We start from the raw sequence: 18,904 nt of genomic DNA on the forward strand, positions 1-18,904 counted from the left end.
ACCAACAACACACTGCCAGTCAGTAATCCTTCTCAGAGTTAAGTATTTATTCTCTAATCATCCTAAGTTACTGTGGTGTGGAGTGACCATTTATTATTATTTATAAATGAATTGTTCTGTTTACATAGCATTGCCAGTTTTAGCTCTTAATACTTCCTATTTTCTTAGTTTAGTGCTGGGTGTACTAACTTCGGTGGATTTAGAGCAGGGAATGTATATCTACCATGAATTTATTAAAAAATATTTTCAAAACACTTAGAAATTAATTTTTTTTAGAAATTCACTAAGTGGTGGTACTTCTGATTTCATGCTGTTTTTCTTTTTATAGAGAGTAAATGTAATAGACTTGTTAAAAACTTACATATTTGTAGCTTCCTTTATATGCTTATATGTGTCAACTTCTCATTCTTATATATCCCTCTGAAATTCAAAACATACGAATATGTAGTATGCTCTTTTGTTGGGGTTATTATTTTTATGCAATAAAAAATAAAAGCCAGTTATGTTTTTAAATTGAGGAATAATTGACCTACAACATTATATTAGTTTTAGGTGTACAGTACAATCTTTCAATATTTGTATATATTGCAAAGTGACAGCCCGGAGAAGCCTAGTTGCACCCATGGATCCTTTGTACAGTGGGTAATATAACATCTTTTAGTCACATGCTCATATTGCTGTCCAATTCTTTATTCCAAAGTTCATTTATTCAAATAAGTACTTTTCTTCAACATAAACATGTTTATAGTACCCTATTTACATTGAATAATTGTATTAATTCAGATAATTGACTGTTACATGAGCTGAGCAATTTTTGTAGGTACTGTTCTGAGGGCAGTACCAGAAACAAAGTGAATGAAATAATCTCTACTTTTAAAGAGTTTTATAACTGAAAATATGTATATATGAACCATCTGTAGGAAAATAATCAAAACATTTTATGTGACTTAAGTATAGACTCTCCCACTTCAAAAAAGAATTTTAAAAAAATGTGAGTTCATGATTTATAATGTGAATGAAATTTTGGAAGTGAAAAAGGGTTTATTCTGAAAACAAAAAATATGTTATTATTTGCCAAACATAAAAAACGAGAATAGGCTAGTAAATACTTTTTCAAATGTGGGAAGAAAAGAAAATCAGTGGAGTTTTACTTAGAAATATAGTCTGTTACAATACATTAAACTATTTTCTTTGAAAGTATGTTTTGAGTTAAGTAAATCGGGGGAGTTATAGGTGGTATAACATCTCAGCAAATGATCTGAAAATCTGAGTGTTACCTTTCTAAAATATACATGTGGTGATTAAGAGATATTAGTAGCATTCAGAACTATCCAAATAATTTTCAACGCTATCGTTTAATGTCCTTTATATATTTAAGGTATCACTCTCTTTAGGGCATTTTTCTAGAACTCTAATTTTTTCAACATTTTCACTAATATTACAGATTACATATAGCTTGCTTTATAGGAATTAAAAAACATTTTAAAATGATCTTGGGAGAATGAAATACATTAAAGGAATTTGAGTGAAATAGGAAAGAAACAGTATGAAGTCTTACATTTAGACTTAGAAATTTGTGGTAGAAAAAACAGGAAGAAAAGAGGACAAAGATAAATCAGCTAAAAAAATGTAAATGGCAGTAAATGGTCTTGTTGGTGGGAAGGAAGAAAAAGATGTGGGAGTTTTTCCCAGTATATAGACTCTGGTCATTGAAAGGAACTCTGGGTTTACTGCAGGAGACCTATGAATTCACATACACATGTGTATATTTGAGTGTATACTGGAAAAGTCAAAAGCTGCTGATAGAGATTATTAATTGACTTCGTGCTTATTATTACTAAACAGTGATTTGGTTTTTCTAAAAACAAATTGGGTTAAACAATTATTTTTATGCTCTTATATTGTGGCTGCTGATGCAACATATTTTTTACCTATAATGCATCATTGGTGCAAGATAAGGGTTGAGGTTCATTTTCTACGGATGGTAGAATCCCTCCAAGCATTTGTTAAAATGACTATCTTTTATGAATTGTCTTGGCACCTTTCTTGGAAATAAATTGGCCATGTGATTCCTCCAACTATGTTCTTTTTCAAAATTGTTTTAGCTACTCTTCATTCTCTGCTTTTCTAATATAAATTTGAAAATCATCTTGTCAGTCCTGCTGAGATTTCGGTTGGGATTGCTTTTAATTGGTAGACCAATTTTGTGTTAAAAATGACATATTAATAATATTGATTCTTCTAATCCAGAATAAAGTTTATTTTGCATTTATTTAGGTTGTCTTTAATTTCTCTCCAATGCTTCACAGCTTTTAGCATACAATTCTTGTATGTGTTTTGTTAATTTATCCTTAAAAATTTCATATTTTCAATAGTTACAAAATTTCAACTCCAATTGTCATTGCTAGTACATACAAATACAATTGAAATTTGTATACCAACATTGTACTTTGCAATCTTGCTAGACTCAACTATTTGTATTAGCAGCCTTTTTTGTAGATTTTTTGGGACTTTTTACATAAATGAATGTATTGTCTTTGAATGAATACTTAACTGCATTGCCCAGTATTGACTGGAGGTGCTGAGAGGGCTTTGTCTTCGGTGTTAGGGAATAGCATTCAGTCTTTCACCATTACGTCTAGTACTAGCTATAGATTTTTTTATAGTTGCCCTTTCTCAGGTTGAGGAAGTTCCCTTCTATTCCTAGTTTGTTGAGTTTTCATTATAATTGGATATTGAGTTTTGTCAAATGCTTTTTCTGAAGATAATAACACGTTTCTCTTTCTATTATAATGGCAAATTTTATACCAGTTGATTTTGGATTGTTGCATTCCTGGGATAAACCATACTTGGTTGTGATGTACTATTCTTTTAATAAATGCCTGAATTTGATTTGCTAATATTTTCTTTAAAATTTTTGTATCTATGTTCATGAAGGATATTTATCTATAAGGTCATTGTCTAGTTGTCAGATCAGGATAATGCTGGCATGACAAAATGAAGTTTTGCAGTTATTCCCCCTCGTTCCATTTCCTGGAAAAGATGCTATAGAAATATTAGTATTGAATTCTTATATTTTTGGTAGAATTCATTGGTGAAATCATTTGGGACAGGAGTTTTATTTCTGGGGAGGCTTTTTTTTAAACTTTAAATTAAATTTCAAGGCTGTAGGACTATTCATGTTTTCTCTTTGTTCTTGAATGAGCTTTGGTAGTGTGAATCTTACACAGAATTTGTTTATTTCATCTAGTTGTTTCTTCTTTTGTTGTTGTGTGTTTGTTTTGTTTTTTTTTTCATTGAGTGAATGTTGCATGTCTGTTTTATTTCATTTAGGTGAAATCTCTAATTCATACTAGAGAGAAGATAAAACAAACACCTGTGTGCCCACTACTCAACTCTGCTGAATCTTAACATTTTACCTTATTTGCTTCAGATCTTTTTTTTTTTTGAGAGGGCATCTCTCATATTTATTGATCAAATGGTTGTTAACAACAATAAAATTCTGTATAGGGGGGGGTCAATGCTCAATGCACAATCATTAATCCATCTCAAGCCTAATTCTCATCAGTCTCCAATCTTCTGAAGCATAACAAACAAGTTCTTACATGGTGAACGAAATCTTACATAGTGAATAAATTCTTACATGGTGAACAGTACAAGGGCATTCATTACAGAAACTTTCGGTTTTGATCACGCATTATGAACTATAAACAATCAGGTCAAATATGAATATTCGTTTGATTTTTATACTTGATTTATATGTGGATCCCACATTTCTCCCTTTATTATTATTATTATTTTTATTTCTTCTTTTGTTTTTGATTTGGTTATTTCCTTGTTTCCTTCTTTTTTTCCTGGATCAGCATGGCTGTGAATTTTATTTATTTGTCTATTGCCTTTCTATTTTCAGTTCTAATGATCTTTACATTTTTTACTGTTTTTCTTTCTACTTGATTTGAATTTAATTCTTTTCTAGGATCTTAAGATGGAAGCTTTATATTGATTTGGGACTTCTTTTCCTTTCAAAGATGAATTTTATGCTACAAATTTTTCTCATAAGCATCAATTTTGCAAAGTCCAACAAATTTTTATGTATTGTGTTTTCATCTGTATTCCATTCAAAATATTTTTATTTTTCCTTGTGACTTTCTCTCTGACTCATGGATTATTTAGAAGAGTGTTACTTAATTTTCATAGATTGGGGTATTTGTCAGATGTCCATCTCATTGATTTCTCATTTAATTCCATTATGATTGGGGAATGTAGTTTGTATGATTTCAATTTTTATGAATCAGTTGAAATTTGGTTTATGACTCAGAACACTGTCTATGTTGGTTAATTATCTTGTGCACTTGAAAAGAATACATATTCTTGTTACTAGGTAAAATGTTTTATACATGTCAATTGGGTAAAATTGGTTGATAAGTGTAGTTCACATCTGTATCTTCACTGATTTTCTACTTGTTCTATTGATTACTGAGAGAGGAGTGTTGAAGTCTCCAACTACAATTTAGATTTGTCTTTTTTTCATTTTTATCAGTTTTGTTTAATGTATTTTCAACATTTGTTTTTTGGGTATATGTTATGAGTTGAATTGTGTCTCCCAAAAGATAAGTTGAAGTCCAAATATGCAATTGGGTAACTGTGGATGTGATCTTATTTGTAAATGGGACCTTTGCAGATGTAATCAACTTCAGATGAGGTCATTAGGATAAGCCCATTTTGCTTTTACCAACCCAGAAGCAGTAGATCTTTCCCTGGGTCCTAGAGGTTATATAAAGCGTTTCCTGTCCCTCTTCCAGAATCAGATTAGTTTTGTTTCCACCCTTCCCTAATGTACAGTTGATATTTGCCTGGGCCCTGGGATGAGAAAGTACAGTATGCCTCTCCCATCACCTGGAAAGTTTTGATTCATAGAAGGGAAAGACTGGGGGAAGCAAGTGTATTTTGTGCCTGTCCCCAGTAATAGCAAGTCACATCCTATCCCTCTAATCTCCTATCTCACTTTTGTGACTGTTCAAGCTGCCTTATTTATTCTTAGCAGCTCCCAATAGTTGAGGGTATTCCAAGACTGGTCAGTGTCCCAAAGGTGAGGGTCAGAGTCACCAGTAGATGCAGGCTGATTGGAAGCCAGACCCTCGGGCCTCAGCTTTTAAAGTTTGCAAGTAGACCTGTTTTAGGGAAAGACTGGGAGTTGGGCTTTGAGCCCTTGGGGATAGCCTGTTAAAAACTGTCTCCTGGTTTGCTGCAGTCCTGTGGGACATGTGAACCCAGCCCCGCTGCCCAAAAGCCAGGTGATCAATGGGTGCATCTTCTGGGTAGCAGCCACAAAAACCGAGGTACCTGACATGGACAAACTTCTTCCAGGGAGATATTGGTGATTTGGAGAGGGCTACCCGGAGAATGTAGAGATGGTTTCTGGCTTCCCTGGTCTCAGGGTAGGACAGCAATAGATTCCTAAATGTGTGTTAAATTAGGAACCTGACCCTCAAGTTGCAGCTTTTAAGATATGGAGATGAACCTCTTTCAAGGAAAGACTGGGAGATTGGCATTTCTCTCTGCTTCCTCTGTGTTGAGCTCTGAGGAATAGCCAAGCCAATCAAAGCCCTCCCTTCCCTGTTTACAGCTGTTTCTTTTTGTGCTGTATAATCTGTGGGTCTCGCAGATACAAGCCTCGTTGGCTTTCAGAGCTCGATGTTTTGGGGGCCTCTCTCACAAGTGGAAGTCCTAAATGTTAGGACTCTAGATGTTAGGCTCAAAGTCTTCACTCCTCAGGAAGTTGTGAGTTCCTTCCTGATTGTATGTCAGATTGTATGTCACTGTGTCCGGGTGGGATTTATGGCAGGTGTGTCACAATTTTTCCTACCTTTACGCTATGGGGTTTTCTCTTTTGCCTGATGTGTACGAGTGCCTCAGCTGGCTTCTGGTTTTTTTTCAGAGGGAATTGATCCACTGTAGCTGTAGATTTGGTTTGTTGGTCAGGGGAGGAGAGTTCAGCAGCCTCCTCTGTCTCGATTTGGGACTGGGACTCCCAATTTTAATGGCCTTCACTGTTTCTTTAAGTGGGTAGATGACTATCTGCAAATGAAAAGGTTTTGTTATATCAGCGTTGGGCCTCTTGTGTGTTTATCATTTTCATAAATACTTAAAACATTTTTTCTTAAGCAGGCCTTGGATTGTTAAGATTATTTTTGAGTTCCTCCAGGCATTTAGTTCAACACTAGCATTGGATTATCAGATTTTTTAAATCAATTTATGTGCCTTTCTCAAGCTCAGACAAAAAACCACAGTACAAATCACTTAATATGAACCATAGCTGAATTACATAGAACTGTGAAGGAATTGCTACTAAATCTACCAATGTGAGCATCTGAAATGATTTAAATTCTACCTAGGCACAGTAAGTAAAATGGAATACTTTCTTTTTCCCAAGATGTGTTCGTTAAATTGAAATAGTATAGTGGGTATATGTTCAATGCCACTTGCAAGGAAGTGTATATTCAAGGGATTAAAAACTACTTTGGTACTTGAAAATAAAAGTGCTTATTTGTTAACTGTAAAAGCCATGGCAGTGTGTCAGTGAAATTTTTTTCTTGACAATATTAAATAAAATGTAGAGTGTGTGAATATAAGTGCCAAACAATTTCAGCCATATATAGCATATGACAAAATACCCTAAAAGCCAAGGTTGAGTAAAAATGCTGATCAGATTGTTTGTTATACTTGTCATTTAGATAAAAGAACTGCTACAACTGACACCAAGTAGTTGCTGCACCCCTTCCTGGTGGCAACGTTCCTTAAATTACAGAGACTATTCATTTATTTTCTTCTCTTGGGGGATGGGAAAGGAGGCGTGGAGATACACAGAACAAAATTCATTGGCTTCTTTAAAAATTAACTTTAGCAACACAGAATTAAAGGCCTTCGTTTGGGTGCATGGATGTGGGTATACACATATAAAGGTTAAGGAGAAAGTAAAACAATAAACTTTGGTAATGATAACCTTTTTCGCTCACTTTTTCTTAAAAGCCTTTTTTGCAAGCGTCATTTTCAGCGTCCCAAGACAAAATACTCCTTTTTTTTTTCTTTTTTTCATTTGTGAAGCCTTCTGCCAGAGTGATATCCACAAACATTTTATAGATAGGGATAAGAAATTAAATGGCATTTTTTTTCAAAAAGACCTTTAATCTAACCTATGGAAAGATCCTAATGGCCTTCCAGATTCAGTACCAACATTTTCATTAATCCATGCAACCCAAATCATTCAAGGATCTGCTTAGGTGGTTAGTGAGAGTTGACTCTGAATCTTGCCCCTGCCACTAGTTAGGTAACCAGCCAGTAAGAGTCATTTAATTTCTTCCAGACTCAGTTCTTTTGCCTATAAATTGGGAATGTTAATAGGTTTATAAAGGGGTTTTTTGTGAATATAATGAGACAATTTGTGTTAGACTTTTAGAATTTTCTCTTATAGTCAATAAATAGTAGCATTGTCATCAGAGAGAATGGCCCCTTTAATCTGCATAGTTACTTCCTATAATCTTCTAAAATCAAATCATTATTCTCTAATCAGGGATGACCATCTTTTATGATTGTCACATTTCCTGATAGTCCATCCTCTTTCATCCTCTGAATTTGGAGCTGCTTGTTTAATTCCATTCATGAATATCAGACATCTTATACTTAATTAATGATATTCTGTCCTTCACCTGACATTTTTATGACACATACTACTGGATTTATGTAACATAGAGTTCAATCATTTTGTTATCTTTTCCTTGTTAGTTTTTAGCCTTTACTTTGCACTGACTGTCCTTTAATATAGGCTTACTTGATTTTCAGGAAAGAATAAAATTTTGTATAACCTCTCTTGCCTATGATCTCTTAAATGCTGTAGGACAGGCTTTATTAAAGGATGTTTCCAATTTACTGATGATACCAAATGACGATGACATTGGTGGATGGCTTTAGGCCAGTCATCAAGATCCTAAGCCAGGCCCTAAAAATAGTCATGCTCTATTTTTATGATACCCTGTCCTTTAGCTCTTCTAAGGGCCCTATTTCTGAGTCATATGTTCCAGAATGATCTTTTTCTTTTCCTTTAATTTTCTTCTCTTCTGCTTCCATCCTTAGATGTTAAGGTTTAGTGATTTTTTTAAAAAAGAAAACTCTTCACAGAAAGGTGTAAAAAAACTCTTTTGAGACTTGGATTTTGAAAGAGAAGTTTGTTAACTCAAATCTCTGCTTGTAGAATTTCTGAAATTTCTTGCCATTTCCCTGTAATGTTCTTGCTCTTAGTAACTGTAATTGTGGTACGGCAGTTTGGAACTTCATTTTGAAAGGCTGATATAAATTTGAAGTTCATGTATAAATCTCAAAAAGAAGAAGGAATTATGTTGGTCATGGTGATTATAACAATTACAACAATAACATTAATAGCAGCTACGCTTTTATTGATGAACTTTTTTCATGCTAGGAGCTCTCCTAAGCACTTGACATTGTTAGCCTTTTAAATCAACTTACTGAATATTATATTTGAAAAATGGAAATGTAAGAAATTAGGAAAAAGAATTTATAATACAGTAGTTTTTGATGGATAAAATGGCCCAAAGAGTGGATTTTGAGTGCTGGGTTTTGAGCTAGGTTACAGAAGATAGTTCTCTTCTTATTATTAAAATAAGGATTTCTAGCTCATGTATTTATTGTGAGAATACATAATAATTTCAAGATGTAAGCTGGGACTTAATTGGATAACTTTAGGTAAGGCTTCCTAAAAATTGTAAAAAGAAAAACTTTAAAATGTATCAACACTACAAAAAGCTTTGTCTTTTTATAGACAACTTTTTTTTTTGAAGTATTGTTGATACACAATCTTATATTGGTTTCAAGTATACAACACAGTGGTTCAACAGTTATCCATATTATTAAGTCCTCACCCACTCTATAGCTAACTTTTACTGGTAATTAGATGAAACTATTATGTGCCTTTAAAGGATTCTGTGAATCCAAAACTTTGTTTTTAATTAGTATAGTAGAAGATGATTGTAATTTGCTTGACATTTCATATGTTTTTCATAGTAAACTTTGGAAGCCTTTTGGACTTTTGAAAAATAACTTCCTTTTGGTTATGTTCTTGAGGTAGGATAATTCAGTTTATTGGGACTACTAAATACTATTAGGCTTCCGACAGAGAATGCACAAAACTGTGTCTACCATTAGAGGATTGTAATGTTTAGTTGCATTCTTTCCTAATAGACTCTCTCAGTTTCACTAGGCTTATTTAATGGCTTTTAAAAAGAGTTTTCTTGATCAAATAAGTTGAAAAATAACAATCGTTATTATTACTAATAACTTACTATGTACCCAGCACTAAGCTTGACATGTTTCATGTAGTATTTTTGTTTCTCTACTAATTAGCAAAATTCTCAAAGAGTTAGCAAAATTACTTCTCAAATATAAAGATATTTTTATTGTTAATACTGCTAAAAACCTGATTTAGAAAATTTTGTTTTGCACGTCTTTTCTAAAGAAATCATTGCTATCTCTCAAACAGAAAACTTATCATTCTACCAGAGTTGTCAGTTTCGCTATTTATAAGATTAAAAATATCCTAAGTACTGTGATTTTTTGTATTACTAATGCATTTTCAAATTTTGGTGTTCTTTTTCTTTAATTTTTCTTTTCCTATTTTAATCCAAGTCCCTATTTCTTTTAAATGTAGGGTTTCTGTTGATAGTTCTGATACTCTAATTTTTAAATCACTCAAATTTTTTTGGAATCAGTTTTTCATCTTATGGTTAAGGTGGCATTGTATTTTATAGGTTTATTCTATTTGTTAGCTTTTTGTAGTGATTAAAATTATTTTTCTTTATCCTAGAGCTGTTTATGTTTACATGGTTATGAATTTGTACTATAACTCTAATCAATACTTACTTCTTATTTATTCATTTTTTTCAGGAAGTTATGACCATTTTAAATGACCAGATTTTTGTTCTGCTTCCTTTAATCAATTTTCTGATTTAAAAAAATATTCTGTTAAGCTTTTACAGTTAAATTGTACGAAGAGCTCTCTGTAGGATGATAGTGCTAGGCATCTTCCTGAATTGCTCTACAGTTGTAACTCTTAATATGCTATGTAAGTAAGAGGAGCCATCAGCATTTACTCCTAATTTTTTGCAGAGATGAATAATCATCTTGAAATGCTGATTTAGACAATGTTTTAAAAATGCTATGATGCACTTTGGTGTCTGACTGACTCTTGCTTAGTTAAATGTTTTGCAGCATTATAACATAGTTGGATTCAGCTCATCTTTTAAAGCAGTTGTCAGAAAAATATGGGCCAGCATGGTAGAATGTATTAGCTCAATACATTGTCTCCATTTTATTATGAAGCTGCTGAGGAAGCTGTGATATACAGCACTGTCATTACAGATCTATTGTTAGGATGGTTCCACAGTCTTCTTTGCACTGCCATTAATTTATAGCAGTAAACAATATGTAGCCTTCCGACTGCAGCAAAGCAGAATCTTTTAATGAGGTGGATGTTATTACCACAATAAATCAGTGCTTTCGCGTAATGTATAATTCAATGTGTGTATTCCCACTGTAACTTCTCTGAGTAAGCTGATAGTGTATCATTGTCACCGCACAGCTCCACTGGCCTTTTTTTTTTAACCTTTTATTTGGGGACTTCTTTTTTTATATGCTTGCAAATAAATGTGGTATGTCTTGATAGCTGTCTGTAGCAGGCTTCAGAAACCAACTGTAACAATAACAGCCAGAATCAATACTGTGGGTTCTACCTGTATGGATCTCTGCATGATGCCATTTTTTTCCAGATGCTAGTGAAATCAATCCTAATTGGTTTTAGCATTATATTCAAGAAACGTGATTCTATAACTATTGATTTTGGGGGGTGTACTCATTTTGGAGACTAATAAAAATAGGAACAGTTAAAGTGAATACTTAATATGCTGCAGAACCATACAAAGGAGCATTGATTCTATTTTTAATTCACATAATTTATCTTCCAATGATTTTATTTCTTTTTTCTTTCTTTTGCATGGTTCAATCTTTAGGACTACTTTTAGAATACATTTATTGGCCTTACAAATTAGTTCTGTAACAAAGATTTCTTGGAGTCACTTCCATTCTTAGCTGGTATAAATTTAGTAAATCAGATTTAATTCTTTTATACAGAAACTAAAGAGATGGCATTTTAAATTAGTATACTATGATAATAACTAAACATTTTTTAAAATTTGCTTGTAAAGTAAAAAGTGGCATAAAATAAAATGTTGATTAGAACCCAAGCTATTGAAAGAGAAGAGTTCTAAACAAATAGCAGTTTGAAAAAATAGTTGATAATTTATGATAACCTAAAGGATGGATTTAAAATGTTGCTTAAAAATCACATATTAACATGAGATGTAATTTAAAAAGCAGTTTAAATTGCTTCATTTTCAGTAGAACATTTCTGAATATATTTTAAACCTGTTTTTTTATTTATTTCAGTTTAATATTTCTTCCATAACTAATCATATATTTTCCTTCTGTTATAAATGCAGAAGAAACTTATAAAAACTCATGGGTTTTCACTAAAGGAAGTAACTTTATATATACCTTTTTTTCGATGAATCGGTACTTATGTATTAAATAAAGAAGTAGAGATTTTTCTAAAGATCCAGAATGTTTTATGAGAACGAATTGTAACTTGAAGCAGTTGATCTTACTGTTCTTTGAGCCCTTAGACCCTTTGAAAATCTTAAGATCACTCTGTCTTCCTTAAGAAAATGTACCTGTGCATAAATAATCACACAGCATTCTGTATACTGTTTAATGGAGTTCATGTAATTATTAAATAACAAGAGCAGCAACAGGAATAATGATGCCAGCTAACATTTATTAAGCTTTCATCTTATGCAGGGCAAAGTTCTGGGGTCTTCACATGCTGTTTTTTTGTTGTTGTTCAAACTTTGTCCTAATTCTAAAAGGTAATCTTAGAAATAGTGGTTGACAATCTTAGAATGTTGTCAGCATGGTCCGTAGGACTTTACACACACTCCCCGATTTATTTTCCAAAACGTCCTTCTGTCTGGGTACTGTTACTATTCCAGTGAGCCCAGGTTTTCCACCACCTCACTATACTGCTTTTGGGGCCTCTGCTGTAATGTAACGTGATGTTCTCTAGTATAAGCTTGTAATCGTCTACTATTCTTTCATACCACTTTTTTTTTGTATTTCATGCAGGCATGTTTTTATCTAAATTCTGGCATTATGCTTGTAGGAATTTCTAGATTTACATCTAATCCCTTTTTCACACAATCTCTTCCTTGTACTTCTTACTCCCCCCAATTTTGTTCCATCCTCTTCTCTGAAGCTATTCACAATTTATCCTCTAACATCAAGATCCTGTTTCTGGTTGCTGTTTCTAATTAACTGAGTATGATTTTATATGTACTTTACAAATATTATATAGCTAATATTCACTTCATGTATTGTCTTTATGAAAATGTTTATTATGGGCTGATTGTAGGAGACCTATGTTCAATAGAAAATAGACTTACTGAGAAATGACAGGTTTCTCCTTCCACTTATGTATGTATGTATGTCTAACCTGCGTTAAAAAACAAATGTGTTTTTCCATCCACTCTGTGAATGTAGCACCGTTTTAGCTTAAATAGTATATATATATATATATATTCTTAAATTCACTTTCACACTTGCTAATAGGATAACATTTGAAGAGAGAAAGAGACAAAGGATGATTACAATTTATGTGTTCTTGCTTGTCTTTTTTCCTACCCATCGGCAGCCAATAGGAGCTTTGAATCCAAAAAGAGCAGCATTCTTTGCAGAGCGTTATGAATCATGGGAAGATGATCAAGTTCCAAAGTTCCACTATGGTACTCATTACTCAACTGCAAGTTTTGTTCTTGCATGGCTGCTAAGAATAGTAAGTACAGTTTGACTAATAAACCATGAATAAAAAAATTCAGTGTTGTGGAGAATATGCAGTGATTCAAAATTATCAGCATCTTTTCTGAATACTAAATTTTTTCCAGTGATTGAATTTCTAATTATAATTATTTCTATCCCATTTGCTATGTATTTTATAACATGTTACTGTAGAAGAGCCTTAAATTTGTTTCACCAGAAATTGTGTGAATTTTTTCTTTAAATTTGCCTCTTTAAGTGGTTGATAAATTACCTGATTATAAGCTGTAACAGGTTGTTTTCAAATGCAGTCTATTAAAATAAGGACCAAATAAGATTTCGTTACTACATATATACATTCATATGTTTTGGAAACTTAAGTTGCACCAAACAGAATAAGGTATGTTTGTAGATTACACCAAGGCTGCTGAGTATTGATAATATATTGTTTAAACAAGAAATGTTTCTGTAAAATTGAAAGGTGATTCATCTACTAGAAAGTAATTTCTTTGGGAAAGCATTAACGGCACATCATTAATTAAAGCTTGTTAGAAGGATATAGGCAGACATAAATCCTAGAAGTAATTTATAGTGCTTAGCTAATTTCAAGCAATTATCCACTAATATGTGTGTAAGTGTTCTTTAACTAAGAGGAGGCTTTTCAATCTTCCAAACATTTTTCTTTTCTTTATTATAAATTAAATATTGAGCCATAACAATAGGAAAATTACATATTGGACTATTTCCCTGTGCTATGAACAAAATTCAATCTAACTTATGTGTGAATATTATTAATAAATTGTTCCTGGAAAGGAAGAGAGTCTGAAAAATGTTGCAAATGCCAAATTTTGGAAATATAAGTTCTGAAACAAAAATAATATAAGAACACTAATGTAATAATTTAGGTATAATTCTCAGTCTATGCTTAGTACATATTATTGGTTAATGTCTATTGGTTTTTAAAATATTTAGATTTATAAAAAACATTTTTATGCATGAGGGAACATACAGATTTTTTTTAATTGCTTTGTTAAAGGAACCCTTCACAACTTACTTCCTAAATTTACAAGGAGGGAAATTTGATCATGCAGATCGAACTTTTTCATCAGTTTCCAGAGCTTGGCGAAACAGTCAGCGTGATACATCTGATATTAAGGTACAGAAATGTTTCATTTTACAGTTGTTATTGCTGATGTCTTCTGTGAATGAATGTTGACAGTTTCTCTCTTATAGTCCAGTGCTATTTTCTAAATCTAAGCCTTAAAGGCTGAAGCCTTCATTAAATAGCCAAGAATCACTGAATAGAATTTCTTCTGCCTATCTGTCTGTCTTCTCTCTCTCTCTTTAGTGGTGGAGTGGTTGGTTTTTCTCCTCCTCCTTGGAATCGTTCTTTAAAGGAAAAATATTATAGTTTGGGTGTAATGCAGCAAGCTCAATGGAATTCTAAACTAATGAATAAAATTAATATAGTCTGGACAATACTATAAGAAAAATATCAGCCTTTAATTTCATTTAGAGACCCCATGTCTTTATTCTTAAGGCATCTTTTACCTGCTACTGGTTCTCAGAGCATACCTGACTGTTTGGTATAGGACTGCGTTATTATTGAGGGGAAATAAGCCTTCTCCTCCTATCTATCTATATGTTCATCACTGTAAAAGGTCAGAACTTTTGCTTCTACCCTCAGAAGTACAATATTTTATTTTTATGATGTAATGTCTCTTTCTGCTAGGTACTGTTAGATGCTGTCTAATATAAAGAGATATACCTGTGGTTGTGAAGCTCCTTATAGTCTCATAAAGAAATATAACTTTTACATAAATAATTATACTATATGAGAGAAAATGATAAGTACCATATGAAAAATATTGTGGTTCAAAGAGGAAAAGTTGTATTTCTTATGTTGATGCCACTGTAGAATACCCTTTAAAATTCAATATGATAATTGAATAGGTCTGATACTTTATAGTATTAGGTCTGATACTTTATAGACTATAAAATATATTCACATATACTTTACTGTGGAGTATAGAATTGCTTTATATCAAAGATACTTTATTGAAGAAGATGACATCAAATGCAGAAATAATTTTTTATATTGAGACCTCTATAGGACTTTTTAATATTATAAGTAATATACTTTGAAATACTCTTGAAATTATGTCATACTCTTTAAGAATCATTAATAGCTAATTTTGAAATGTATAGTTAGGTTAACAATGAATCAAATAGTTAACAGACTTAATGTTGAATTCTATTTCTAATCTCAGCTATTTATTTAACTCTTGAGAAATATTAAGCTATGTAAACACAAGACTATATTGATAAGCCTGACTTTGTTATCAAATTAGACTTATGAATTATTTTGTAATTTGTAAATTTATTCATTTATTAAGTATCTCATGATCAAGTTACAACCTCAGAATTAAATCTGGTCCTAGATATTTAAATAAAAACAAAATCATGAATTTGAATATTATTTTTTCCTGCTCCATGATAGACAGTAGATGTCTTCAACTTTCTACCTTTAAATACTAAACAGCCTTGCTTAATGTTTTATTGGACAGGAGGTAAATATGATATGTAGATTTATTGTCTCTTTTTCCTAAATCTCATCCTTTTTCTCTCCAGAATCTTTCAATTAGCACATCTGATTCTATTTCCCAAACACTTCCCTTATAAAATAAAATGTTTAAAAAAAATTAAAGACCCATTCAAAGCAGCTACAATATTAAAAAACAAAAATACACATGAATTCTTCACCTTTTTCTCCTTACTTTTCTCATTACTATTGTTTCCTTACAAATAATAAGGATTCAAATCCATCTCACTTGCCTTTGAATGCCCCAGCAGACTTTAATAAAACAGCCACGACTATTTTACAAATACTAGAATTTCAGTTCTTCCTATTGTGCTACATAATTTCTGGCTTTCCAGCAGTGTTATATACAGCATCTATATGAAGAAGTAGACTAGAAAGTAAGGGAGAAGTTAAGAAATCCTTAAAATTACAGGTGACATGTTGATTGGATCCTGCTTACAAATACAGCTTTATTCTTAAATACCATTTCATTATGTTTAGAAATGTTCTTCACATCTAACTGCTAAAACTTGCTCTTCTAACCAATATGTATGTTCTTTTTTTTTAAACCACAAAATATCTGTAGGGGTGGTAGAACATTAAGAAACTACTCCCGTTTTCTATATTGATAACCAGTTAATTGGGGACCTACAACTTTTCAAATATTTTGGAAAGTTTGTAGCACATGGTTACATATACTATTTTAAAAGATTGCTTGTAATTGGTCCCTCTAAATCTGAGAAGAGATTAATCATGCCTTTAGAAAAATTTTTTTTTTGATCCTGACTCTTTGTTACATTTTAACACTTTAGTAAGCATATTTGAATGATTAACATAATGTATTGGAAAGCACATTTAAATTACTACAGTAGTATAAACATTTCATTGAGATGTAATAGTGTCTTTCAAATGGAACCATATTAATTATAGTCTGATCTTTCTTTGTATTGTCTTGTTGGATTTTCTAGAAATACTAAGGAAAATGTTAAACAGTAGAGGGGATAGTGGAATGTGAGGGGGTGTGGTAGCAACCACTGTAATGCGTGGATTCTAAAGCATACCTTGTTTGATTAACATAATATACATTCTCTAAAATGTTTCATGGCATTTTGCAAAAATAAAATGTTGTGAGGCAGGTAGAAATTTGTTAATTTTTTACAGGAGAAAGAATAACAGGATAACATTTCTAGTACTTAACTCTTTTTTGCTGAAGAGGGACTGTCACTTTAATATCTTAGAAACTATTTCTTGCATTCTGCTAAAACTCAGAGTAATTTTACTAAAAGATAAAGGTTATTCCTATAAAAGTTAAAATTATGAATTGTTTTTATTTCAGAGAAGAAAGAGACCTCATTAGATTTTACTAAAGCAATCTTCACCCTTACCAGCGTTTACCATTGTAACGTGTGGGGGATTATGTGTGTTTCTGTCCACCACTGGTGGTTCCATTTCACATCTAACCCTCAAGAATGCTTTTTATTCTACCTACATAAACAGTTCACATGTGTCGATCAGTTCTCTAAATAGGCTTACCACTGTCCATCCAATATAAATGTAATGCAAAACCCAGTTGCAAGCCATCTAATTTAAAATTTTCTCATATACACATTTTAAAAAGTCAGAAGAGTCCTGTAAAATTAATAGTATGTTTAACCGGATATATCCAGAATATTATTTCAACCTGTAATCAGTGTAAAATGATTAATTAGATATGTTTCTAAGTCTTTGAGGTCAGGTAGGTACTTTACATCTACAACACACCTCTATTCAGACTAGCCACATTTCAAGTGTTCAGTAGCCACTTGCGACTGGTGGCTCTATCAGGCAAAGCAGACTCAGGGCATTGTTTTGTAATCACCCCAAGGGATAGCTTTCTGCTTATGGGAAGAAGAATGCTTTCACCCTCTTTGAGCAACAGTGTTCCTGATATTGTACTTCATCTAAATATGAACTGACAAGTAGTAACAATAATAGGTAACTTGAGGACTGAAATAGAAAGTGCTAAAGGGTTGGAAAATCAGCACTGTAATAAGTAATATTTTAAAAGTCCCCAGAATATTCTGTGTTTCAGGTCTTAAAAACTAAGTTAAGTTTAGTAACTAAGGTAGAGAATTGATTACTGCCTTTATGACCAAATTTTTTGAAACAAATCATAGACTCATAAAGTTGGAATGAGTTTCACTAGGCAATCTAACTATTAGGCAAACATATAAGCTTTTCTAGGCAGTTCATTATCACTGATTTTCCCCCACTCTCTTGGGGCACTCATTTTGGGTACCCTTAGTGTCAATAAATTCAATCTAACAATTCAGTACAATATGACTTGCTCAGTTTAAACCCTTTTACTTCTTTCCTATAGAAATGTTAACAATCTGGATTTGGAAAGTGGAAAGAGTCATAAATGTTACCTAGGCTCATTATTCTAGAATGGAGGCAGTAGTAAATGGGTCTAAGTGGAGATTATTAGAGAATATACTTCTCCAGAAGCTTTCTCCAGAAGCTCAGGATTTAGTACAATAATATATTTCTAAAATAACATGTGCTAAAAGTAAAACTCGAGTAAAAAGTTGGATGGAATCCTGAGGTAACATTTACTTTTAAACTTTGTTTTTATGCACTATCAGGCCCTGGTTGTGATGCAGCACCAAATGAGACACAGGTATTGCCTCCTTGAATTTTTGCCTTAGAGGGGATACTGACAATAAAACAATCTGAGCCACATATAATAAAGCCTCTGTGGACTCACAGATACAGCATCTGAAATGAAGACAAGGGAATCTCAGGGCCTGTCGTGAGGGGTTTTCCTGGCTTTGGTACGGAGGTTGTACTGTATTCTGGGGCAGTGTGGAGACACTGATAGGGGTGAAGCAGTGGAATGACATGAACAGACTTTGTAGTTTTAAGAGATCATGTGGTTGGTGTTTAAATGTGCATTAAACCATGAGCAAGAGGGGAAGCAGTCAGTAAGCTGTTAAAGTAATTAAGCAAGAGGCAGCAGAGGCTTAAACTCAGCAGTGGCAATGATATTAGAGAAATGTGGATGAATTTAAGACTTATTTAGAAGGTGAGAACTGTTGGGATTTGGTGATTGATTTGCCTTAGAAGGTGAGAGAGAAAGATATAAATTTGACTTAGGCATGTGTATAGAGAACACGGAAGATGATCAGGTTTAGTTAGGACAGAAAACTTCCTTCAGGCAGAAAACTTCCTATGACCAGTGAATTAAAATCCCCAAAACACACTGAGTAAAACCATCACTTATTGATTATTTATCATATTCAGTACATAGTAAACTCCAGTACATGTGGAGTTAAAAAGGTAAGGTAAACATTGTTCTTTTTAGTTCACAGACTTCCATAAGAGAAAGACAGGTAAATTATAACTATTTTT

The 18,904-nt window shown here is 32.6% G+C and overlaps 1 protein-coding gene across 2 annotated transcripts in view; it reads left to right on the forward strand.

The window, feature by feature from the left end:
- Positions 1-18,904, forward strand: part of LRBA (LPS responsive beige-like anchor protein) — a 740,236-nt gene that overhangs the window by 565,420 nt on the left and 155,912 nt on the right. For both annotated transcript variants that reach the window (XM_037024623.2, XM_017650128.3), the window contains 2 exons: positions 12,812-12,952; positions 13,970-14,089. In XM_037024623.2, the coding sequence (XP_036880518.2) occupies positions 12,812-12,952; positions 13,970-14,089 (261 nt within the window). The remainder of the gene's footprint in view (positions 1-12,811; positions 12,953-13,969; positions 14,090-18,904) is intronic.

Source organism: Manis javanica, chromosome 3 (genome assembly GCF_040802235.1).
Source record: "Manis javanica isolate MJ-LG chromosome 3, MJ_LKY, whole genome shotgun sequence".
Taxonomy (NCBI): Eukaryota; Metazoa; Chordata; class Mammalia; order Pholidota; family Manidae; genus Manis; species Manis javanica.